A 26,068-nucleotide genomic window follows, 5' to 3' on the forward strand; every position below is an offset into this window, starting at 1 on the left:
CATCCGGAGTTTCTCCGGTTAGCGGACTATTTCCCTCCACGGCTCTCTTGTCGTAGTGGGGAATCGTGTACGAGGCAAGTTACAGCAGTGGTTTGCCATTGCCTTCTGCTGGGTGAGTTTCCAAAGAGATTACCAGCTTGTAACCCAACACGGATGGAAAGCGTGCAGGGGAGCCGGCTGGCTGGATTTGAACTCGGGACCTTTCGTACCGGAGTCCAGTTCTGATGCCACTACACCACCAGCTGGGTATTCGAGAGGACTGGAATATAAAAGCAAGTATGCAATGGTGAGGATTTAAAAGGCATTGGTCAGACTGCACTCGGAGTATTGTGAGCAGTTTTGGGTCACTTATCTAAAAAAGGATGTGCTGACATTGGAGAGGGTCCTGAGGAGATTCATGAGAATGATTCCGGGAATGACAGGGTTACTGTATGAAGACCATTTGATTGCTCTTGGCCTATACTCGCTGGAGTTTAGCAGAATGCGGGGGAATCTCTTTGAAACCTATTGAATATTGAAAAGTCTAGGTAGAGTAGCTAGGGAGAGGATGTTTCCTATAGTGGGGGAGTCATGGACCAGAGGCTACAGACTCAGAATAGAGGGACATCTATTTAAAACAGAGATGAGGAGGAATTTCTTTAGCCGGAGAGTAGTGAATTATTGCCACAGGTGGCTGTGGAGGTCAAATCATTGGTTGATAGGATCTTGATTTGTCACAGCGTCAAATTTTATAGGGAAAAGGCAGGACAATAGGGATGAGAGGGATAGTAAATCAGCCTTGATGGAATGGTGGAGCAGACCTGATGGGCCGAATAACCTAATTCTGCACCTGTGTCCTATAGTCTTATGATAATGCCCAGGAACAAGAAGATGCTCACCCTTTCCACCACTGACCCCTCAATGACTACTGGTGTGTGATAGCAGAGCTTCTTCCTCAAGTCCACAACTAATTGCTTGGTTTTGCTGATGTTGAGTGCAAGGTTGTTGTTGCGACACCACTCAACTAGCAGATTAATCTAAATCTCCCTCCTGTACGCCTCACTGTCGCCATCGGAAATTCTGCCAACAACAGTGGTGTCATCGACAAATTTATATATGGTGTTTGAGTTGTGCCTAGCCACACAGTCATGAGTGTAGACAGAGCAGAGGAATCGGCTAAGCAGACGTCGTTGAGATACGCCTATGTCAATGGTCAATGATGAGGAAATGTTACTACCGATCTGCATTGACTGTGATCTCTCGATGAGCAAGTCAGGGATCCAGTGGCAGAAGAAGCGACAAAGACTCAGGTTCTGAAGCTTACTAATTAGTACTGAGTGGATTGTGATGTTGAAAACTGAGCCATAATCAATGGACAGCAACTTGACATATGTTTTGCTGTTATCTAAGTGCTCCTAAGCCAAGTGAAGAGCCAGTGACACTGCATCCACAGTAGACCCGTTGTGCAGGGCGCTAGTTACAGTGAGCCCAGGTTTTTGCTTGGGAAGGAGTCAATTCTAGCTGCAATCAATCTCTCAAAGCACTTCCTCGTATTAAATGTGAATGCTACTGGGCAATAGTTATTGTGGAAGCTCACCCTACTCTTCTTCGGTGCCAGTACGATTGGTTCTCCTTTGAAGCAGATGGGAAACGTCTAATTGCAATGAGACGTCCTTGAATTCTTCAGCCAGTTGGTCTGCACGGATTTTCAATATCCTTCGAGGTACACCATGAGGACCTAATGCCTTGCTAGGATTCGCCCCCTTGAAGGATATCCTGACGTTAACCTCAAAGAGATAGAAATCAAGGAGTCACGAGATACTGTGGTGATTTGTACAGGCATGGCATTATTTTCCCTTCAAGCATGCATAGAAGTATGGAGCTCTTTGGGGAGAGGAGCATTGCTGTCATTTATACTGATATGTTTCACCTTATGGGAAATAATGGCATGCAGACACTGCCATAGCTGTTATGCATTCAACTGTATCTTTAACTTCAATTGGACTTGACTTTTCACTCTGACGATGGCCTTCCATGGGTCATACCTGGATTTATAGTAGGATTCTGGATCACCAGTCTTGAACACCACAGGTCTAGCCCTTAGCTGACCGTAAATTGGCTGATTCATCCATGGCTTTCTTGTTTGGGAAAATATGAGTTCTCAAAGGCACACACTCAGCCACACAGGTCCTGAGGAAGTTGGTGATGGGCATGACAAATTCATTCAGATCCAAAGATGATTCCCTGAACATAAACCAGTCCACGCCTCCCCTCCTGTCCTCTCCTATCATTTTGGATCTCCCCCTCCCCCTCCCACTTTCAAATCTCTTACTACCTCTTCTTTCAGTTAGTCCTGATGAAGGGTCCCGGCCCGAAACGTCGACTGTACCTCTTCCTACAGATGCTGTGTTCACCAGCACTTTTTGTGTGTGTTGCTTGAATTTCCAGCATCTGCAGATTTCCCCGTGTCAACCAATTTAAAGCAGTTCTGTAAATGTTCTTACACCTCTCCTGACCATACTTTCGCTGTCATAACCACTGGTGCTGTGGTGCTCAGTCTCTACCTCTCTACCAGGAGTAGAAGCATAGCCAGATGATTGAACTTGGCCAAGTTTGGGTGTGGTGTGGCACAGTAAGCACTTTGGTTGGTGGTGTAACAGTGCTTGACAGTGTTGGCTTCTCTGGTTTTGCATTTGATATGCTACTGGTAGTTTGTCAGAGACTTCTTCAAGCTGGCTTTGAAGATCAGCCCTGTGATAATTGGGAAGCCATCAAGGTGTGCTGCCTTGAGACTTTTGATCATGGTTTTCAGCCTCCCCAATGCCAGTTTGATTTTTGCCAGTCGTGGAATGTCCACTGCAACCAGGACGCTGGTGGAGAACTCCTTCGGAATACCGATCAGACGACACTTGATGCTCTGATTGAAGGAATAGGATTCTGACAGAACTGCCACGTCTGTGCACCATGGTGAGTTAATCAAATGAAAATGCTGCTGCTTCTGCCGAACGACGCCATCCAGTCCATTCAGTGGATATTGTAGCTGTACTGTATCAAACGAGGATATGACTATGAATACATCAGTAAATCAATTTGAGTCAAGTACCTTACATTTACTAGCACGATCCCACTTAAGAGACAACTAATTACTTTAACAGATTATAATTTCAATCCAAGATGATTTGCATGGGATAATCTTCTCAGATTTATTACATCTGTGAAGATAAATTAATTAGTATTTTTGCAATGATTGAAAAGATTGCTAAACTATGTGAAAACTGAATTTTGTTACAATAGAGGAAATTCCCATTAAAATATTTGATATTTACTATTTTTCTCCTTGTGCTGAGTACTTTTCACCTTTTCTTGACATTTCTTGTCTTTATCCCTCTATTATGAATAAACTTCCTGATTTATCATTTATTTTGTTTCTTTCCTATTAATGGTATAGTTTTATGTTTCTTACAGTAATGAATAGTCCACATTGTGTTAAGCAAATGTGTAGTGGACTATTTTGTTTGAATTTGTTTGTCAGCTGAAAACCTTATTGTAGCATTGTCCCGAGCATGGTTTAAAAGACTGGATTCCAGAGGTGAGGTGAGAGTGATAGCAGTTGATATCAAGATAAATTTTGACTGAGAGCAACATCAAGAGCCCCAGTAAAACAGAACTCAATGGGTCAATGAGCATCAAAAAGGAAAACACACACACTTCAAACGAAGATGGTTGTGTTTTTTGGAGACCAGTATCGTATCCGTAAGGGTTTACTTCAGGAGTTCTTCAGGGCAGTGTAATAGGCCAACCATCTTCAGTTGCTTCATCAAATAACCTGCCAGTGATTATAAGGCCAGAGGTGTGGAAATTCACTGAGTATTTCACCTGCAACTTTGCAGAAAATGAAATAGTCAACTCCTGCTTTCATTAGGAGCTAGCTAACTTCATACCTGCTCTGATCAGCAACAAGTAACATATACGGCACACTAGTACCAAGCACCGACAATCTCCAGGAAAGGTGTTAGACTGCCAAAGCCTGGCATTCATTGGCATTGCTGTCAAACATTGATTTGATATCATGCTGAATTCCTCCTCTGCAATGCTTGCCAGAAACTCAGTTAGAACAGCCTCATAAATATTATGATAGCAAGAACAGATCAAAGTCTGGATGTCCAGAAACAAGTGACTCATCTCCTAACACTCTAAAGACTTCCTGCTGTCCACAGGGTTTCAGTCAAGAATGTCAGCCTTTGAAGCTCTGGTCTTATGGATCCATTATGTTCCTCACATTCCATTGATTCTAACTTTTTCTCAGATTAGGGCATCATTCCACAATGTATCTAGGCTCCAAAATATTGCTCTAAGCTCTCTGTGTCATTATGATGTTGGTTCCAATTCAGTGGACCTTTAGGTTCAGAGGAGTATTTACTTTTATTTTGAGAACTAGAAGTAGGGGACATTGCCTCAAGATTCAGGGGAGAAGATTTAGGACGGAGATGAGGAGAAACTGTTTTTCCCAGAGAGTGGTGAATCTGTGGAACTCTCTGCCCAGGGAAGCAGTTGAGGCTTCTTCACTAAATATAGTTAGATAGGTTTTTACATAGTAAGGGAATTAAGGGTTATGGGGAAAAGTCAGGTAGATGGAGCTGAGTTTACGGACAGATTAGCCATGATCTTATTGAATGGCGGGGCAGGCTCGATGGGCCGGATGGCCTACTCCTGCTCCTATTTCTTATGTTCTTATGTCCTTATGAGATACAGCACAGTAACAGGATCTAATGGGGCCGTAGCACCCAGTTACATCCACGTGACCAATTAACCTACTAAACTGTACATCTTTGGATTGCGGGAGGAAGCCAAAGTACATGGAGGGAATTCACATGGTCGTGGGGAGAATGTTCAAACTCCTTACAGAGAGTGCCAGAGTTGAACCTGGGTCATTAGCACTGTAATAGTGTTATGGTAACCGCTAAACTACCTTGCCTCCCCAGTAATTTGTTGTCATCTGTAGCAATTTGTATTTTGTTGTCCATTTTCAAAGTTTTTTTTTGTAATAAAATGCTTTGTAGCTTGATCGTTTTCTGTATCACATCCAACCTGCACCATCTTTGAACAAACTACACATTTCTTGGACAGTATTTTAAAAGCACCTGATGGTATAGCCTTTGTCCTGAATATATTAATCTCCTGACTTTAGACTGTAGAGCAGGGGTCCCCAACTTTTTTTGCACCGCGGACTGGTTTAATATTGACAATATTCTTGCGGACCGGCCGACAGGGCGGGTGGGGTTGTTGAAGTAGAGTGAAAATCACCTCAACATGTCTTTTACAGTTAGGGTTGCCAACTTTCTCACTCCCAAATAAGGGACAAAAGTAGCCGTCAAATCCTGGGACACTTGTGTTTACCCCAAGAAAGACTACCATGACCATGAAGCCTTGCGTGGGCACTTGTGTGCGCATGCGTGACGTGTGCATGCGCGTATGTGCCGATTTTTTTCCCAACAAATCGGTTTTGGCTTAATCTTCCCAACTATACTGTACATACATTATTTCTTCTTTATATAGGCTGTGTATTTATCATATAATTCCTGCTTTGACTATATGTTAGTGTTATTTTCGGTTTTGTGTGTTATTTGGTATGATTTGGTAGATTATTTTTTGGGTCTGGGAACGCTCAAAATTTTTCCCACATAAATTAATGGTAATTGCTTCTTCGCATCATGCCAAATCAGCACGAAAGGTTTCATGGGAACGCTGTACCTTAGCGGGGAAATACAGGACAAGGGCCGTCCCGTATGGGACAAACCAATTTAGCCCAATATACGGGATGTCCCAGCAAATACGGGACAGTTGGCAACCCTATGTCCAAGTTCAACAGTGCGTGACAGGGAATGAGGAAAGGTGCAGCTGACTCATATCGTTTCCTCACGGCCCGGTAGCACATGCTTTGCGGCCCGGTGGATGGGGACCACCGCGTAGAGAAATTTGCTAATCTAATTCATGGTATCACATTTTTCTCGTTGTCATGACCACAAATCATGCCAATAGTTCAAGTGGTTCAATTTAATATCAGAGAATGTATACAGTATACAACCTGAAATTCTGACTCTTTGCGGACATCCATGAAACAAAAAAAAACAAATGAATGACAGACATAAGAATTCCGAAGCCCCCTTCCCCCCTCCCACACTCAAGCAGCAGCAGAAGCATTGATTCTCCTCTCCCTCTACTTGCACCAGCAAAGGCACCCCTTACCATGCAAGCAATAGCAAAAGCCCTTAAAGAGACCTTAATCTCGAGTCCATCAAATACTGCAGTCCATAACCCAACACTATGGTATTTCAAACAGTTGAAGCAAATATTATCCTTAAAATATAATAGTATATATAATTACATTTCATCGTGTCATATATATGGAAAACGCCATGTAAATTGGAATTATGTAACACTGTATCCCATTCTTAGGATGCACCAGCAATTATTATTGTCATGCAGTAAAACTGTGTAGAGAGCAGTTAATGACAAACATACATTATTTGATAAATGTAGCATTGTACTCTGTTATTCAATTGTTCTATTTTTATTATCTCTGCACATCTTCTGCATAAATGCAGTATTTTTCTTCGTATGTTAGTGTAAATAAGTCAGGCTGCAGAGGGAGGCCTGTTATCTTGGCCCTACATCAGTTGTAGTACAGCGGATGAAGGAATGAGATAGATGACCAAAACATCCTGAATCAATCATGTTTCCACCACAGTAAAAGAAAGTGCTGGAAATTCTTTAATATACAAGTCATTCACTGTTGCAACTTATATTTACACACAGGGCACTAATAAATGTTGTTTCAGATTTATTTATACAGACTAAACATAAACTACTTTGATATGACTGTACTACTGTATTTCTTGCAGAAGATAAAATGAGCCGATTAGTACTCCAATGCTGAGTCAAACATATCTAGAAATGAACTGCTATGGATGTAATACTATGTTTGTTCAATGGATATTAAAACAACTATGAACAATTATTGTGTTTGTATTGTAATTTAAAAATGTGAAAACCAGTGCTGTGAGTAGAATTTCAATTTGCACATAATTCCTTGTGTGCCTCTTTCCCATGGCAATTTGCAACATTACTCAGGAAATGGCACTCTCTCTCTCGACTCTATTATGTAGGTTTTCAAACTGGGTGGTGAGGCCCTTAGAGGTTTTGATAATGTTAGGAGGGAGTTGTAATTATAACATGAACATATGGTCATTATTTATAATTAGAGTGGAGAATGATGGGGGTGAAGGGGTAGAGAAAACAAATCTGTAGTGGGATATAGAAAACCCTCTGCAAGCCTCGATTACAGTGGCAGCCCAGCTCTTTGGCCTCTCTTTCTTGTCATGCAGCCAGATAATAATTACCTCTATCATTTCCACACTATCATTACTCTACACATTGATGGTGTTGTCTTAGTTAGGAGTACCCTGAAATCAGGAAGATTGTATGCTTGAGTGGCATGATACGGTAGTGATTATCATGTTGCTTTACAAGCCAGTGATCACCGATCAGTGTTCAATTCATGCTGCAAAATGTTTGTGTATTTTCCCCGTGACTGGGTGGGTTTCCTCCCACATTCAAAAGAGGCATGGTTAGGGTTGGTGAGTTGTGGGCATGCCATATTGGCGCCAGAAGCGTGTAATAAATTTTGTTATTCAAATGTTGTATACATTCACATCCTAATTGTTAATATACATATATCACCAGCAATAATTTATCCTAGCACTGAATTATATGGTACACAACTGATCATGGACTTCCAATCAGAAAAATATCCCTTCTTCGCCACTCTCTGTCTCCTTACACCAATCCAATTTTAGATCAAATTAGTCAGCTCTTCTTGGATCCCATGTGTCTTAAATTTCTGGATCAATCTACCATGTGTAATCTTGTCAAATGTCTTAGTATAGTTCAGATAGTCATGTCTAACCAACTTGGCTTCATCAGTCTTCTGAGTTACCTCATTAAAAAACTCAAATTTTTAACGGGTGAGCAGCATGGTAGCCTAATGGCTGGCACAATGCTTTAAGGTACAGATGACCTGGGTTCAATTCCTGCTGCTGCTTGTAAGGAGTTTGTATTTTCTCCCCGTGACTGTGTGAGTTTCCTCTGGGCGCTTGGGTTTCCTCCCACAGTCCAAAAACGTACTAGTTGGTAGGTTAATTGGTCATTGTAAATTGTTCCCATGATTAGGCTGAGATTATATCAGGGGATTTCTGGGCAGCACAGCTTGAAGGCCTGAAAGGGGCCTTTTCCGAGCTGTATTTCCATGATAGAGGTATACAAGATATTAAGGGGAATAGATAGAGTGGACAGCCAGCACCTCTTCCCCAGGGCACCACTGCTCAATAAAAGAGGACATGGCTTTAAGGTAAGGGGTGAGAAGTTCAAGGGGGATATTAAAGGAAGGTTTTTTACTCAGAGAGTGGTTGGTGCATGGGATGCACTGTCTGAGTCAGTGGTGTAGGCAGATACACTAGTGAACTTTAAGAGAATACTAGACAGGTATATGGAGGAATTTAATGTGGGGGATTATATGGGAGGCAGGGTTTAAGGGTCGGCACAACATTATGGGCTGAAAGGCCTGTACTGTGCTGTACTGTTCTATGTTCTATGTAAGTAAATAAATAAATGTATGAGGCAGGATTTCTCTGCACAAGGCCTGGCTGAGTACGAGCAGGATTTCTTCAATAATTTTCCTTGCACTGGCATTAGGCTCATTGACTTGTAATTGCTGCTCTTATCCCGGCTGCACTTCTTAAGGAAAGAATCCTTGAGTTCTGCTCCAATTTTGTGGTACCTCACCTATGGCTAATAAAAATGCAAAAATGTCTGCCAGCTATCTCCCGCTTAGATTTCCTTAGCAAAGTGGTATAGATCTCATCTAGCCCTTGGGACTTATCAGTCTTTATGCATGCCAAGATATTTCATACTTCCTCCCTCTTAACACTGACCTGATAATCCATGTAGCCATCCCTGAACTTGCAGTCTGTCACATTGTTCCACTTGGTGAATACAGGTGGGAAGTATTCATTTGGGACCTCACTTATGTCACCAGGCTCCGCACTCAGATTCCTCCTTTGGTCCTTCAAGAGTCCTACTCTTTCCTTACAGTACTGTACAAAGTACATAGACAAACACACACACACACACACACACACACACACACACACACACACACACACACACGGGTCAGAGAGAGGGGAATCATGGTTGGAAAAAGGGAAAGGGAGAGGGGAAAGTGCAGGAAGATCTTTGCAAAGATTGATCTTTGCAAAGATCAATAAACCAATTGATTGGAATCAAACGGCCTTGCCTGGTGTCTCAGGGCTGGGTGTGTCTACATCCACACCACTCCCCACCCCGGCACTCCCTCTCTGTCACACCCCTCTCGCAGCACTACTCCCTCGCCATTCCCAACATCCTTTACTGCCAGCAGAACTGTGTAAAAGTCTTAGGCACCCCAGCTATATGTATATATGTGCCTAAGACTTTTTCAAAGTACAGTAGCTACCTCAAATGTAATTCCTTGTCTATATATTTTATCCTGAAACTGAGAAATGCAAGTGTTTCTTAGTCTTCATATAAAAAATACATCATTACAAGTATATGGCTAGCCCTTATGAATAACGTATGGAAGAATGTAAGTGGCTAATATTGACTGCGAACTTTGTCAAATGTACAATATCAGTTTGACCTGCTCATTTAAACAGTTCTTTCTTTCAGCTTTCCTCCCATCAGCCCTCCCTTCTAGTGAAATCAATGGAAGCAACATTTTCCAGGTGCTTAATTGAGTGACAGAGCTAAGATCACACATTTTATGTTACCACATGAAGTCAACATTATCTTCAATGACATAATGATGTGAAGAGAAAGATTTCTTGCCTGGAGCTCCTGAAAGATAGTTTGTAGATCTGTTTATGAAACTGGCAAGAACAGATTTTGAAAACACTTTAAACAGATGCTTCAGACAGAGATTGTGAACATTCAAAGTCCCTGCATTCAAGTATTTTTGTTCTTAATACGCAATAATGTAGTTTAACATTTTTTATACGTTTATGTTCAGTGAAATAAAAATGCTGCTATTTTGTTATGAACAAAATAGATCTATAACTCATATTAACACAGCAATCAACTGACCATTCTGAAAGCAGTCAGTTTTGGAATTTCTTTTTTGTAAACTATCTTTTGTTATGAGTGCTATTTACACTAGTCAGATTATTTTTCTTTCTTGAAGTGAATCACAATGACAATGGAGTTAAATAAAACATGAAATAATAAAGTTATATTCTCAGAAATCATCAGGCTTTGAAATTTTATATGGTGACTTGTTATCAAGAAACCTGCATATTGTGGAGTTTTAGAAACTTAAACCCCAAGCAAGCTAGAATATATTTTTTTTTGTTGTTTTGGAGGTTTTTTTAAGGAGTGAGTGAAAAAGGAGCACGAGTGAACCCCTCTGTTTGTCTCCCATTCCATCTTTGGAATATTGACTGAGCCTTGTAACTCAATACACAGAAAATCAGTGATGCAGATGATGCACCAGTACATTAATATGCTGCCCCCGTATATTACATGCTGCACTATCCAGATAGCAGGATGTTACTTCACAGTATCTAGGGTCACTACTTTAATGTTTGATTCTTTTGTAGCCTTAAACAGTAGGGACTCGGGTTACTCTGTTAACATCTGCGAAATAGCCTGTCCATCCATGAATACAAACACAATATTAAATTATTTATAAGAAGAACCTATGACCCTTCAGATGTTTTTTAGTGAGTCACTATCACGATGTCAAAACCATTTTGGCAGTCTTACAGTTCACTGCATAAGCAACCTTTCTCCTTCATCACTCAATGTTTTGTGCTCAAATTTACATGAGTGCTGTGAACATGTTAGTTTAGTAAATCAAGTCTTGGAAGACAAACGTAATTTCAGCAGGAAAATATGTATTCCCACATTTCTTCCTTCATTTTTCTGTGCAGTATCAGAACATTTACTTGTGTGGTGTATTTATACTATTACTTGTTAATAGTTTTTTTAAAAAATTAGGCTGTTAAATCGATACCAAATAAAACTTGTAATATTCTAAATATCTTTACTATTTCAGGTTTATCTGAAGAAGCTAAGAATAATTTGGAGCATTGTATTTTTATGACACATCCTCATTCCAGAGCACCTACATCTGAGGTAAAGATTTACAAAAAACTAATAACATAAAATATTGTGGCAAGTTTGCAATGTAGATTTTTGTTATCTTGGATTTTTAATGTTTAAGAATGTTTTATTCTGATCCCACATTCCTCTATGTTATATTCCTTATCTAACTAATCTTTTCACTCTCTTACATACTATAACTTGAGCTGTCTGTCCATTCCATTTGATAAGGCAATAATTTGTGACTTGATGATACACATTTTCAGTCATACATATACAGGAATTAATGGGCAAAGTTCTATTTCTCCAATATTTGCCCAGATTTCAATAGATTTGCCATTTTTTGTCAAAAAATAATTGGGAAATTCATTAATACTGTTAAATTCATACACATTTCTTCCTTAATGCCATCACAGCTTAGGAGTACGCTATTCCAAGATAATTCAAGCTGCTACATCTTAAGTACATGAATCACTATGCAAAAGCTAGATAACAATGATTATTGCCTGTGCTCCATAACATTAATAAAAGTGTTCTAAGACTAATGATTAGTCCTTTTATCTGCAGTGAGTCATGTGCGTCTGAAATTGAGAAACTGAGTTGCCTATGACTATATTTGCTGGAATACAGAAGAATGAGAGTGGCTCATGTACAAACATTTAAATTAGTACACTTGGTAAATTGGTAACTGCTTTATTTTTGTCATATGTACTGAGGAACGGTGAAAATTTTTTCGTGCAAACCGTTCGCACAGTTCAGTCATTACGTTAATGAATCGAGGCAGTACAAGGTAAAACAATAACTGAGTGCAGAATAAAGTGTTACAGTACGGTGAAAATGCAGTGCATGTAGACAATAAGGCGCAAGATCACAATTAGTTAGATTGTTATGTCAACAGAACATCTCATTGAACTAGAGAAACATTCAATAGTTTTATACTGTAACAGTGGAATAGAAGCTGTCCTTCAGATTTTTGGCATGTACTTTGACACTGTTGTATCTTCGACCCAATTGGAGGTGGGGGTGAAGAGAGAATGTCCAGGGTGGGCAGGATCTTTGATTATGCTGCCTGCTTTACTGAGTCAGGGAGGAATATAGACAGTGTGAAATGAAGGAGGCTGGTTTTCCATGATATGCTCAGCGGTGTCGATGACATTCTGGTTGTTACTAAGGTGGGACTGGGTCCCCAGCCATATCAGCCAGGACCTTATTGAATGGCAGAGCAGGCGCAACAGGCCAGCTAGTCCATTCCTGATCCAATTCCTAATGTTCTTATAACATATGAATAATGGTAGCCTCAAGTAAAGAGCAGCACAGAGTAACAACTAGAATTCAATCCTGAGCTCCAGAGCCCTCTGGTGGGATTTAGACATTCTCCCTATGACTGCGTGGGTTTCCTCCAGGGGCTTTGGTTTCCTCCCTCGTTGGTAGGTTAATTGGCCACTGTGGAAATATTCCTAGTGTGTACACGAATGGTAGAGTCTGGGGAAAAAGTGATGGGAATACACGGAGAATAAAAATAGGTTAAGGCAGGATTATGTAAAAACTGGTGCTTGATGGCCAGTGAGGACTTATGGCCCAAAGGAATCGTTTCCATGTCTGTGACACAATGACTCAATTTTTCTACATGCAGAACAGTTTTAATAATCAATATTGGACTGCTGGGCGTTCCAATCTTAATTAAGTGTTGGAAGATGAATAAAAAGTGACGATTGAATGGATTGATGGACAGACTGAGTCATAGTATGTTGGAAAAGGGAAAATGTTAGTTAAATAAGATGTATTACATAGATTGAGGACCGTGAGAAAGTAATAAAATGCTTTAAAAATATATCTATTTGGTTAGGCAAAAGGACCACACAAGTACATTTGTAGATCTGCTGCTTACCCTACCAGATAATAGTAAATAGAGCTAGATCAGGGTTCCCAGCCTTTTTTTACGCTATTGACCCTGACCATTAACGAGGTTCCCAACCTCAGGTTAGGAATCCCTCAGCTGAAGGAACAGCTGAGTTTGGATCAGAAGTCTATAAAATAGACCGGGCCTAGGAAGATTAGTTACTGTGTGAATTCCTATGCAAGTTTGCAAGGGCTCGGATTATACTAGTCCTTAATACAAGGATATACAACATATTTTCCACAAGTAATTGGAAAAAGCAGATTACTCTGGTTTCTGAATAGCAAGCACTGAATAATTTGAAGTGCCATCTCAGCCTCTAAATACCATAAGAAATCTACTTATGAGCCAAAAATGAAATCTATAGTGATAATACAATGCATCTAATTTGGAAAAAATAACAGAAGAAAATTACAGAATTCTAATCCACATGTTGGTTTAAGAAAATTTCAGCACCGACGCACAGAAGACCATTTTTGTGTTATTCCAGTTGCACCTCTGTGTTTTGCGCTTTGGAAGTGAATTGCAATCTGCAGCAGTTGCCAGTGTGGTTGCCTCCTCTGATCTAGTAAAATTGTCTGTTTGAGTTTTCTAGCCTCCTAATGAAGTGTGGAAAGGATGTGCAGTAATATCTCAATGGTCTCTGCTTGCAGCTTCCCCTGCTTGCATGGAGAGCAGTTTATTTGTCTCTTTTAATAAGCCTTCCACACATTTTAATTTTAGGGTCAAATTTCATCTGCATAGAATGTATTATAAATCTGCATATATATTATGAATCACACCTGTGCTTTTTGGGGAAAAAAAAACTGTAAAGTTTCATCCTTCCAGTTCAATATTTCTCTTTTTTTTTGGTCTCTGATTAATAGACCATAAAGGTATTCTCAAACTCAAAGGAACTGATTACTTGATGTTAAGGAGCACCAAAGCAGTTTTGAAATGTGATTCAAATTGATCCAATTCCAATTTCCTGATTGGATCAGCTTATACTTGAGATCACACATCAGTGCCTTATTATATCTTTTGATGTGAAAATAACTTAAAATACTTGCTTTATAAATTTACTTACTTACTTAAATACTATTTAAGCGTAAGCCTGCTGTTGAATTTCTGTACTAAGCAATCAGTTCCAGCAGCGCTGTAGTATAAGGATATTAATCTGTTTTAAATGCAGTGATCAGTTCCTGGAACTTGGCTTGAAGTAAATTCATTTCATTTTTCATATGGTGATCAGATCAATATCAAGGACGATAACATGTCTGATGTTATTTTAGTGAAGTATTACTGTCCAACTTTAGGGAATCAGACAATGATTATAGCAGAGAAAGCAGTTGATTCTATGGTCCCAGTCATCCTTTCAGATACTCTTCATGTCCCTTTTGAATTGATTTCTGCCTCCACAACTTCCCCTGGCAGTGCTCTCCAGGCTGTTCAAAAATTTCTTCCTTGTATCATTTTTAATTATTTTTCCATTTACCTTGACTCTCCTTTAATTATTAACCACTCTGCAAGTGGGATTAAGTGGATCAGCCAAAATGAAATAGCGAAGCAGGCTCGGTGGGCCAAATGGCCTAATTCTGTTCCTATATCTTCTGGTCTTACAGGAACATTTTTGTTCTACTTACGCTGTCTGAATTATCATTCCTTTAATTTGTTTCTGTCAGATTCCCTCCCTGATGCTATCTCCCTGGACCTATACTCACCTCTGGAGCTTTTGAATAGTAAAGACACCAGCATTAAACAATTGTTTATTGCCTACAGTTCCAGCTTCAATACTTTAAGTTCCTCTCCAGAATCTAGACTTGCAACTCAAACACCTCCCTCTGCAACTGGATCCTTGACATCCTAACTAGCAGACCTCAGTCAGTAGGAATATAAGTAACACATCTGCCGTGATATCCCACACACTGGTGTCCATAAAGATGCACATTCAGCCTCATACTTACTCCATATGCATTCATGGCTGTGGCTAGATTCTACACTAACTCCATCTACAAGTTTGCAGATAATACTACTGCAGTGGCCGAATCTCAAATAAGATTGTGTCAGAGTACGAGAAGGAGATAGATAACTTAGTGATGTGGCGCATGGCAACATTCTTCCCCTCCATATCAACAAAAGAAATGAGATGGTCATTGACTTCAGTATTGGGATGGTTCACATGCTCCTGTTAACATCAATGGTGCTGAAATTGAGAGGGTTGAGAACTTCATGTTTCTAAGAGTGAAATCACCAATACCCCTGTCCTGGTCCAAACGTGTTGATGAATCAGCCAAAAAAATTCACTAGTGTCTCTACTTCCTCAAGATGCCAAAGAAATCTGGCATGTCCTCTTTGACTGTCACCAATTTTTATTGATGCTTCCTAACCAAATGCATTGTGACTTGGTCTGGCAACTGCTCGGCCTGAGACCACAGGAAACTGCAGGGAGTTGAGGACACAGCTGAGCACATCACAGAAACCAAAGTCCCCTCCATAGACTCTGTCTACCCTTCTTGCTGGCTCTCTAAAGTACCCAGCATAATCAAAGACCCCACCCACCCAGACATTCTCTTTTCTCCCACCTTCCATCATGCAGAAGATACAACAGCCTGAAAGTACATACCACTGGGTACAAAGACAGCTTCTATCTCATTGTTGTAAGACTATTGGGCAGTTCCTTAGTACAATAAGATCAACTCTTGACCTCACAGACTACGTCGTTATGATTTTGCAACTTATTGTTTGCCTGCACAGGGCTTGGTCTGTAACTGTAATACTCTATTCCATATTCTGTTATTGTTTTACCTTCTGCTACCTCAATGTAATAAAGTAATCTGTATGGTTGGCTTGCAGAACAAAGTTTTTCACGGTAAACTTACCAGTTTACCTTGCAAGGCCCCATATTCCAAGGAGAAAAAGATTTAGCTTCTTTATTCTGATAGCAAGAGTAAAGTCCATCATTCATGGAATTGGTATATCTTATTTGTTTGTTTGTTTATTTATTGAGGTACACTGCTGAATAGGCTCTTCCGGCCCTTCAAACCGCACTGCCCAGCAACCCCTGATTTAACCCTAGCCTTGTCATAGGACAATTTGCAATGACCAATTAACCTATCAAATGGTACACCTTTGGACGGGGAGAACATACAAACTCCTTACAGACAGCAGTGGGAATTGAACCTGAGTTGCAGGTACTGTAAGCGTTGTGCTAACCAGTACACTTCCAAGCTGTGTGGATCTCTTCTACATTGCCACAAAGTCCATTATATCTTTTCTAGTGTATGGTACCAGACTGGAGTCCGGTACTGGCTCAACTACTTTAGTTGTAGTTGTGCCAGTGTTTTATAAAGGTTTGGCATGAGTCAGCAAATTACAGCTAATCACATTTTCTTAAATGCTAACTTCACATGTGCCCCTATTTGCAATTAACTAAAATTCAGATTGAATACAGATAATAAAATGTCATGTATATGTAAGAGTTTGATTACACTTCAGCAGTATTTTTTATGGTTTTTTGCTGGTTTCCCTTCCTTGAACTTGATAGAGATAGATCATAACTGTAAAATGTAGATCATTTTGCATTAACATGGGTCAAAACTGCATACAACCACTATAGACAACTATAAATTTAGACCATTTCTTCCAAGGCTCCAAAGGCAATATAGCCTAAATAAATTTACTATGATTTGTCTATAAAACTTTGCTGAATTCTGATCTTTAGGACTAGTAGTCAGCCATTGATCTCAGGGGATGATGGGTTTGTGCCTCTGGTGGACTGTGTCCTCTCCAGGGCGCAAGCCGGGGCGGGAAGATTTGCAGAACCAGCTGTAGTCCAAGCGAAGGGCAAGCACTGATACAGCTTGGCACCAGTGTCGTCGCAGAGGTTGCCAGAGTGAAGTTGTAAACAACATCAAACTGCCTTAGGGAACCCCTGCTGTGGATTTCTTCCTCGGGATTTACTCCCGAAGCCTTTCCCATGGGTGGGTATGACCGCAAGGCAGCGGAGGTTTAAAATCAGAGTTTTCCTTCTCTTAGGCGGGTTGTTGTCCAAGGCTGACAACCCCCACCTGCCTGAGGCAACTGGTTTTGAGGTGCCAGTGGTCCGCCTTTGCCCCTTCTGTTGTCAGTAGAAACAGTTCCTCCAGGCCTAGCAGCTAAGCCACACATGAAGGCCAAGAATTGAACTTGGTTGTCAGAGGCTGTTAGAGACACATGCCATTTGGAGCACTTTATAGGTAGTGGGAGCTTATCCCCACTGCCACCACAGCTGTGACAACCTTAGGAACCTTTTTAGGACCAATTATTTAAAAATATTACTCAGTAAATTGCAGAGCAGATTTTAAAAATATTTAATGCCAGAACTTAGAAGGCACTACGATTCTTGTATCAAATATCATAAAACAGTAACTATACTGTTAAAATTCATGCAATATATTTTCTATTGTATGAGGCCCATTTCCTACTTCAGTTTCATTTTTTGCTATTTAAGGTTGGGTTGAGAGCTTACCCAAAATTATTTAAATCTCTCTAAAAGTGGGCTTTTGGGCATGAATATAAAGGTCCAATCGATCGTTCATGAAAATGAAAAGCAAGTTAGGACATACAGAATCAAAACTAAAAGAATAGTTTGGATCTGAGCCAACACTCGGCCACAAGTGAACAAATTGGCTGAAGGTTTTCCACATGGCTGCATTTGGCTAATATTAGTTTGCAAGAAGACCAAAAAGGTTAAAGGGGAAGAAACTTAATGTGAAACGATTGCACAGCTGCGAAACTCTCAGAGAATTTCTGGATGTCCTCATCATTTATAGCCTACGTCTGCAACAGGTAAAGGCGGACCGTAACTAAAGTAGTACAGAACATTTCTCAGTTTTTTTACCAGATCAACAGAGACAAAAAGCTGGGGTGGAGGCAAATGCCAAGTCTCTTTCAGGCTGTATAATCTACAAAGTTCCTGGATCCATCCTGAAGATTAGTGGAAGCAGAAGAGAAGTGAAGATAGCAACTCCTCAATCTGTACAGACACTCACACCCCTGCAAGGCTCACCTGAATACAATCTGTGAGCCTACTGGCTTCCTGGCTCACTCCCTCTGCAAACAGTTGAGGAAAATGGCTGAGACCAGAAACATAGTACAAGAAAATGCAGCTCTGATGTCGAAAATCACTATGAACTGAAGCAATTGTCCATTGTTCACAAATTATATGCCACATTTTGCCCAAGTAATCAAGTGTTTGATCATTCAGAATCTGGAGAAGAAAAGACACTGTGACTGTCTACCAAACTTCTGTGTTCATATTCCTCACAAATGGGTTTTTTCAAGGACAATCCCAGTTGGTGTTCTGACCTTACAAATTTGTATATATTGTATGCATTATGAAGTTTTGATCGGGTAACCTAAAATGAAAAACATATATAAAATAATGAGATAATTAGCAACTAAAATAATTGCAGGATATTTTGCTTTAACGTTCTTTTGACTGATATCCCATTGCAGAACTGTGCCCATCTTTATCCAGTTTTATATCATGCATTTAAATTGTGGTCAACACTTACATACACTTAATGTTACTCTTAAATTATGACAATCTGCACAGAATAAGAATATTTATCAGACAGTGGATCAATCTTTGTCAACCCTGCATCTCAGAGATAAGTATACCTCAATATTTGGCTGATTGGGTGCAGTGGTCCATCTAGTTACAAAGCACTAAACATTTTGGTATACTGTGGGAACATTTCAAATTAAATGTCAATTGCATCCTACTCAAACATCTTACAGAGATCAGCATGTGTCTCTCTTGTCTGATGCAAAATACTGCTGCTTTGGTTTGCCAAATTGAAATGAAAAGCAGTAGCTGTGCTGCAATGCGGAAATAGCATTGCTAATGTTGCAGTAAAAGTATCATTAGTCCAAATGTGGTGACAGGTCAGGAGCAATCTTTCAGCTGCACTGGTGATCTTCTTCTGACCAAAAAGCAACATGTATCAAACTTGCCATTTTGTTATCATCAAAATAAAACTTGTGAATTTGTTTTCCCCTTCTGTTTGGTTGACAACTGCAGTGTCTTTTCTCCTCCAGATTCCGAATAATCATAAACATGATTACTTAGGCAAAACATAGCAGACAATTTAAAGAATGGACAATTGCTTCAGTTCATCGTTGCTTTCTACATGATGAAATATTGCAAAAGCCTGAAGAAGAAAGGCAAGCACTCTGAATTTCTCAGCTAGTTCCTCACAAATGAGATCAAGGAAAAATAGTAACATACTTTTTGTATACCTGCAATTATAAATCAGAGCACATTACCTTTAAAAGACAAGTACTTAAAATGTATAAAGGAAAATTGATGAAGTAAGAATGATTTAACATCTGCAGTGTACATGATATGCAAATCATAAGACTTGATATTTATACTTGTTAGCTACTTTTGGATGTATTCCACTGTTACTTAATTTCTTCCACAATTATATGGATTACTAGATGCATTAGCAGATACAAGGAAATTAAAAGGATTACGGGATGCACTGGTCCCCCTATCTTTCTGCTATTTCTCCCCTGTTGCAACATTAATAATTGGACAGATTATGCCTCAATTTATATATAATTCAATTAAATTACAGCCAAGTAGTTTGACATGTGAAAGGGTAATTCCTTGTAATTGAATGTCACCCAGCTGAACAAAAAGAGCCTCCACAGTTTTAATTTATGGGTATTGTGTTCTTTAATGGGATTGAAACACTAAAACACTAATAGCCATTTTCTTTCAATGAATAAGATTTAAGCTAGAAAATATTTAAGAAACTTAGTTCACTGTACAGAAAAAAGAAGAAAGTACTAAAATTATCTTGTTCTTATCATGATACTGAAAATAAATTCATTTTTTTACTCTTCTGCAGCATGCAACATTCAGCAAAGGAAGAGAAAATAATCCATCATCTTTAATCTCAGTGATAATCAGAGTGGAAGCAAATAAAGATCGCGATGTTTTGCCTGATTGTTTCCAGGATTCTGAGGGTGAAGGCTCTCAGGAATCAAAAAAATACCCAAACACACGACACACTACACCATTGACAATGCCAAATGTAGAAGGTATTCCTGAGTCCACAGTGCTTTGCAGCAAAAATAAAACCTTGAATAAATCCAGGAATGGGTTTTCTTCCATTACAGTTACTGCCCGAAGAGTGGTGAGCCCAGTTAATAAACTTCCTAAGCCAACTCTCAGTGCTTCTTCGCACAAGAATAATTCAACTCAGCATCAGAGATCAATGAACGTCCTGAAAAATTTCAAGAGTTCTGAAGATATTGTGTGCATTCATTCTCTGACAGATAACATTAATGAGTTTCCATGTAATAGATATACTTTTACAGAAGAGAGTTCCCAGTCTCAGTCAATGTTATTTTCAACAGGAGATAGAGTGAGCTCTTTAAAAATTAATAGCAAGCAACATGATACCATGGTACCAGGCAACAATGAAGACAAAACCAATCTCTCTTCTCAGCTCTTTCATCCTGTTGTTTCCTTTGTACATTTCATTGTCACACCACTGTATTTTAACAGTACTTACCACTTAGACAAATCTCTTTTGGTTGATCTTTGCTCTCTTACAAATGACAATGGATCTGCATTAGTACAGAAATCATCTCTGTCCTTAAGACTAAGCTGCACTTCTGATAACTCATCAGCAGATGGCGGTGATGGCATGTTTAAATTAATTTCATTCATTGGAAGCACCAAACAGGAAACTTCTTACATCATGTTCGATAAGGAAATCCCAGATATATCCTCCAGAACCAGAGATATCAGTCTGCAACAACCATCAGCTGTCCAGAAAGTGTCTAAGACTGCATACCAATACGATGGACATTTATGTTCAGGTGGAAAAGAAACACTAAGTTCACCCAAAAGGTCTACTTACCTCTTTATTTCTCTTTCAAATATGAATAAAGGAACAAATGATTTTATTTTGGGACAGAAGCGTAAACCATGTCGCCATGAAGTACAGTGCCCATTCTCTGACCTCATTAGGGAATCAGGTATGTACAAGTATATTGCTTTCCTAAAACTATATGGAGTGGTAGAAGTTTTGCAACAGATGCAATTTGGTAATTATATGCAAAATGCACTTGATTTTGGTCTGAGCACATAATACTTTGAGTTCCCAATCCACTTGAATTTCAGAACCTTCGTCGATCTTGCTGTTTAAACAAAAAAAATTATTTTTCTCATAAATAAGAATAGTAACCAGGTGCAGCTTTAATACTGTAAACATATCATGCCTTTTTGGCAGGTGTGTGCAACTCCCCATCTGTGAATAACCTGACATCCTAAAGATGAAAACTGACTTTAAAAACTACACTGTGACCAATTTTTAAGATAATTTCTTAGTAAGTCATTTACTCTCTAAATGCAAAATCTTTCAGATTTTACCTAATAATTGCTGTGTACCTAAGGAAATTTGAAGAACTTTCCCAGTTGATGGATCCTTACTGCATCGACCCCAGGGCCATGGCTAGTTTTGTGGATGGAGCCTGATGAGGGGGAACTCATCAGGTAGAGTTGGTCAGTTGATGGAGGAGATCCTGAGAGGCAGGGTTTATAAACATTTTGAGAGGCATAATATAACTAGGAATAGTCAGCATGGCTTTGTCAAAGGCAGGTCGTGCCTTACAAGCCTGATTGAATTTTTTGAGGATGTGGCTAAACACATAGGTGAGGGCAGAGCAGTAGATGTACGTATATGGATTTCAGCAAGGCATTTGATAAGGTACCCCATGCAAGGCTTATTCAGAAAGTAAGGAGGCATGGGATCCAAGGGGACATTGCTTAGTGGATCCAGAACTGGCTTTCACACACAGGCAAAGAGTAGTTGTAGACGGGTCATATTCTGCTTGGAGGTCAGTGACCAGTGGTGTGCCTCAGGGATCTGTTCTGGGACCCCTTCTCTTCATGATTTTTATACATTTTTATAAATGATCTGGATGAGGAAGTGGAGGGATGGGTTAGTAAATTTTCTGATGACACAAAGGTTGGGGGTATTGTGGATAGTGTGGAGGGCTGTCAGAGGTTACAGCGGGACATTGATAGGATGCAAAACCGGGCTGAGAAGTGGCAGATGGAGTTCAACCCAGACAGGTGTGAGGTGGTTCATTTTGGTAGGTCAAATATAATGGCAGAATATAGCATTAATGGAAAGGCTCTTGGCAGTGTGGAGGATCAGAGGGATCTTGGGGTCTGTGTCATGGTCTGGTCCGTGAAGTCCGCATTCCAGTTCACGGTCCGATCCATTGACTCTTGCTCCAGGTTTTCCTGTCTACCCTGTTTCTGTTCCTGATGAGCACTAATTGAGGCAGCTGATGCTCATTGGGGCTGGCTGCATAAATACCTCCAGAGACCAGGGTGTGGCTGCTGGATTGTTCTTGTCCTTACTCCATGTATCCCTTCCCCCGCCTTCTGTTTCCTCACCTGAAGCCTTGCCTTGTCTTGCCGGTAACTCTGGCCTCACCTGAAGTTCTTGTCTCGCCTTGCATTGCCTGAAGCCTTGCCTTGTCTTGCTGGTAACTCTTGCCTCATCTCGCCTGAAGTCTTTTCTGGGAGTCACCCTGAACCCAGCTCCCTTCCTGTCCCTTGCCTCCGTCGGGTAAGCCAGGCCAGATTTCCGTTACCCTGCGGTGTGTCCTGTCCCTTCCTGATCCTTGCCCCCGTCGGGTAAGCCAGGCCAGATTGCCGTTACTCTGCTATGGGTCCTGTCCCTTCCTGTCCCTTGCCTCCGTTGGGTAAGTCAGGCCAGATTGCCATTACCCTGCAGTTGGTTCTGTCCCTTCCTGTCCCTCGCCTCCGTCAGGTGGAGAACTGCACCCTGCTCAGGAATGCCGCGCCCTGCCCAGGAGGAGCTTCAAGACCCCAAGCTTCGAGCCTCGCCCCAAGCCAAGCTTTAAGACCCCAAGCCTCATGCCTCGCCTCAGGTCTCTGGTCTCAAGCCTCGCCTCAGGTCTCTGGTCTCAAGTCTCACCTCAGGTCTCTGGTCTCTAGCCTCGCCTAAAGTCTGAAGACTCCAGCCTCGTCGTGCCTGTCAGCCAAGTCACGTCCTTGCCTAGTTCTGGGGTTCGAGCCAGAGGCAAGACCCAGGTTCTGGGTCCTTGTCCAGTCTCTGGCTCGGAGTCCAAGCTGGGGCTCCTAGCTCTCTTGTCCAGTCCTGTTCTGGGTTCCCGGTTTTTGTGTCCATGTCCTCACCCTCACCCTGTATCCTAGTCCTGTCCCGAGTACTTCAGTGTCTGTGTCTTGCACTTGGGTCCGTTCCCAGTCACCACCTTATGACAGTCTGAGTCCATAGGCACTCAAAGCTGCTGAGCAGGTTGACTGTGTGGTTAAGAAGGCATATGGTGTATTGGCTTTCATCAACCTTGGGATTGAGTTCAAGAGCTGAGAGGTAATGTTGCAGCTATATGGGACCCTGGTCAGATCCCACTTGGAGTACTGTGCTCAGTTCTGGTCACCTCACTACAGAAAGTATGTAGAAACTATAGAAAGGGTGCAAAGGAGATTTACAAGGATGTTGCCTGGATTGGGGAGTATGCCTTATGAGAATAGGTTAAGTGAACTTGGCCTTTTCTCCTTGGAGTATGTAGGATGAGAGGTGACCTGATAGAAATGTATAAGATGATGAGAGGCATTGATCGTGTTTCTCCCCAGGCTGAAATGGCTAGCACGAGAGGACACAGTTTTAAGGTGCTTGGAAGTAAGTACAGAGATGTCAGGGGTAAGTTTTTTACACAGAGAGTGGTGAATGCACGGAATTGGCTGCCGGCGACGGTGGTGGAGGTGGATACAATAGGGTCTTTTAAGAGACTTCTGGATAGATAGGTGGAGCTTAGAAAAATAGAGGGCAATGGGTAACCCGAGGTAATTTCTAAGGTAGGTACATGTTTGGCACAGCATTGTGGGCTGATGGGCCTGTATTGTGTTGTAGCTTTTCTATGTTTCTATGATTCTAACTGGGTCTTGAACTAGTTTCAAGGATGTGGGGAACAGAAACATATGATTTTGAGTATGATTCACTGACATATATACTACCCAGATTATTTGAGCTGGTTGTGCCAATTCCACTTCGATTGTAATGGCATAACCTTGACCCTTGTAAATTTCAAATACAACTGCACCAAAACTTCCATTGAAGAGTTTATGGTTGAAAATGAAGTAGTTTCATTGGATATAAAAGAATGAAAACTCCAACTGCTGAAAGACTGAAGTAAGGGTTGAAAATGTAGGAAAGACACATTGTCCCCATATTAGAACAGAGACTAAAATATAGATTTGTATTCATTTACATCATATATTTCTTGAGGTTATAGAAAAATGCTTTATTGACAATGGCACCGATACTTCTGATGTTAAAAACGTAAACACGAGGAATTCTGCAGATGCTGGAAATTCAAGTAACACACATCAAAGTTGCTGGTGAACACAGCAGGCCAGGCAGCATCTCTAGGAAGAGGTACAGTTGACATTTCGGGCCAAGACCCTTCGTCAGGATGGACAAAGGGTCTCAGCCCGAAACGTCGACTGAACCTCTTCCTAGAGATGCTGCCTGGCCTGCTGCGTTCACCAGCAACTTTGATGTTTGTTGCCTGATACTTCTGATGTGTAGATTTTGTTGCATCATAGGAAATGAAGCAGAAAGTTTGTGGAGGAGAAGTTCCTACGAACAGCAGAGTTTGACTGAGGGATCAATACTGGTTTAGGTACAGGGCAAACACAATTTGAAAATGATCTTCTATCTTCTCCAATAGATAAGACCTTACATTAACAGTTAATCCAAAAGTCAGTGCTGTATCAGTGTGGAAAACCATCTGCATTGGAATATCACTCTGACATGCACTTTGAAAACTCAGCCCTCTAAGTTAAAGCCAAAAATTTCTCCATTTCAGCTGCAGATGAAACTAAAGGGAGAATAGTTTGATACTGTAGATTTTCCACATTCAAGATATCCAGATGTTGATATATTAACTGTACAGTATATTTTGTATTTTCTGTTTCATGTGTGATATTTTCGCTTGTCCACTGTGTCACACGCAAAATTGGAGGAACTCAGCAGGTCAGACAGCATGTATGGAAATGAATAAACAAATGACATTTCCAGTCAAGACCCTTACCAGGCCTGGAAAGGAAGGGGAAGACGCCAGAATACGTAGGTGGGGGTAGGGGAAGGGGTACAAGCTAGAAGATGATAGGTGAAGCCAGGTGGGTGGGGGAGGTGGTTGAAGTAAGTAGCTGGGAGGTAATAAGTGGAAAGGGCTAAGGGCTGGAGAAGAAATCTGATAGGAGAAGAGAGTGGACCATGGGAGAAAGGGAAGGAGGCGCATCAGGAGGAGGTGATAGGCAGATGAGGAGAAGAGGTGAAGGACAGAGTGAGGAAATAAAGAAGAGTGAAGGGGAGGAGAAAAATATCAGAAGTTGGAGGAATTGATTTTCATTCCCTCAGACTGGAGTCTATATAGGCAGGATATGAGTTGTTGCTCCTCCGACCTGTGAGTGGCCATATTGTGGCAGAAGAAGAGGTCATGGGCTGAGATGTTAGAATGGGGATGGAAATAGGAATTGAAATAGTCGGCCATCAGGAAATTCCACTTTTTGCGGATAGAGAAGGGCTCCACAAAGTGGTCTCCCAATCTACGGCAAGATTGTATTGTGATTTCTTTGCGCACGTTTTACAATGTTAACTCAAACTTTGAATGAATATACTAAAAAGTTAATAAAAAGTAGGTATGAATTTTGAAAATGCTTAATCTTACAAATCAATGTTGAGTACCAACTGTTGAATTAAATTTTCAAATGTGAACTAAATTTACAAATTTTAACACTAAGGACACTGGTTTCAGGCATTTGATTCTGATCCTTTAATATTTAATTGAGTCTTGTTCTATTATTCATATTGTAAATTATATAATTTAGACTAGTTGCCTGTTATCCCTGTATTACAATTTGGCTAAAATAATTGAGTTCAGGAACAATAATATTAG

The 26,068-nt window shown here is 40.6% G+C and overlaps 1 protein-coding gene across 2 annotated transcripts in view; it reads left to right on the forward strand.

The window, feature by feature from the left end:
- Window positions 1-26,068, forward strand: part of c21h10orf90 (chromosome 21 C10orf90 homolog) — a 201,218-nt gene that overhangs the window by 123,031 nt on the left and 52,119 nt on the right. For both annotated transcript variants that reach the window (XM_072239779.1, XM_072239780.1), the window contains exons 4-5: window positions 11,126-11,205; window positions 19,948-21,085. In XM_072239779.1, the coding sequence (XP_072095880.1) occupies window positions 11,126-11,205; window positions 19,948-21,085 (1,218 nt within the window). The remainder of the gene's footprint in view (window positions 1-11,125; window positions 11,206-19,947; window positions 21,086-26,068) is intronic.

Source organism: Mobula birostris, chromosome 21, assembly GCF_030028105.1.
Source record: "Mobula birostris isolate sMobBir1 chromosome 21, sMobBir1.hap1, whole genome shotgun sequence".
Taxonomy (NCBI): Eukaryota; Metazoa; Chordata; class Chondrichthyes; order Myliobatiformes; family Myliobatidae; genus Mobula; species Mobula birostris.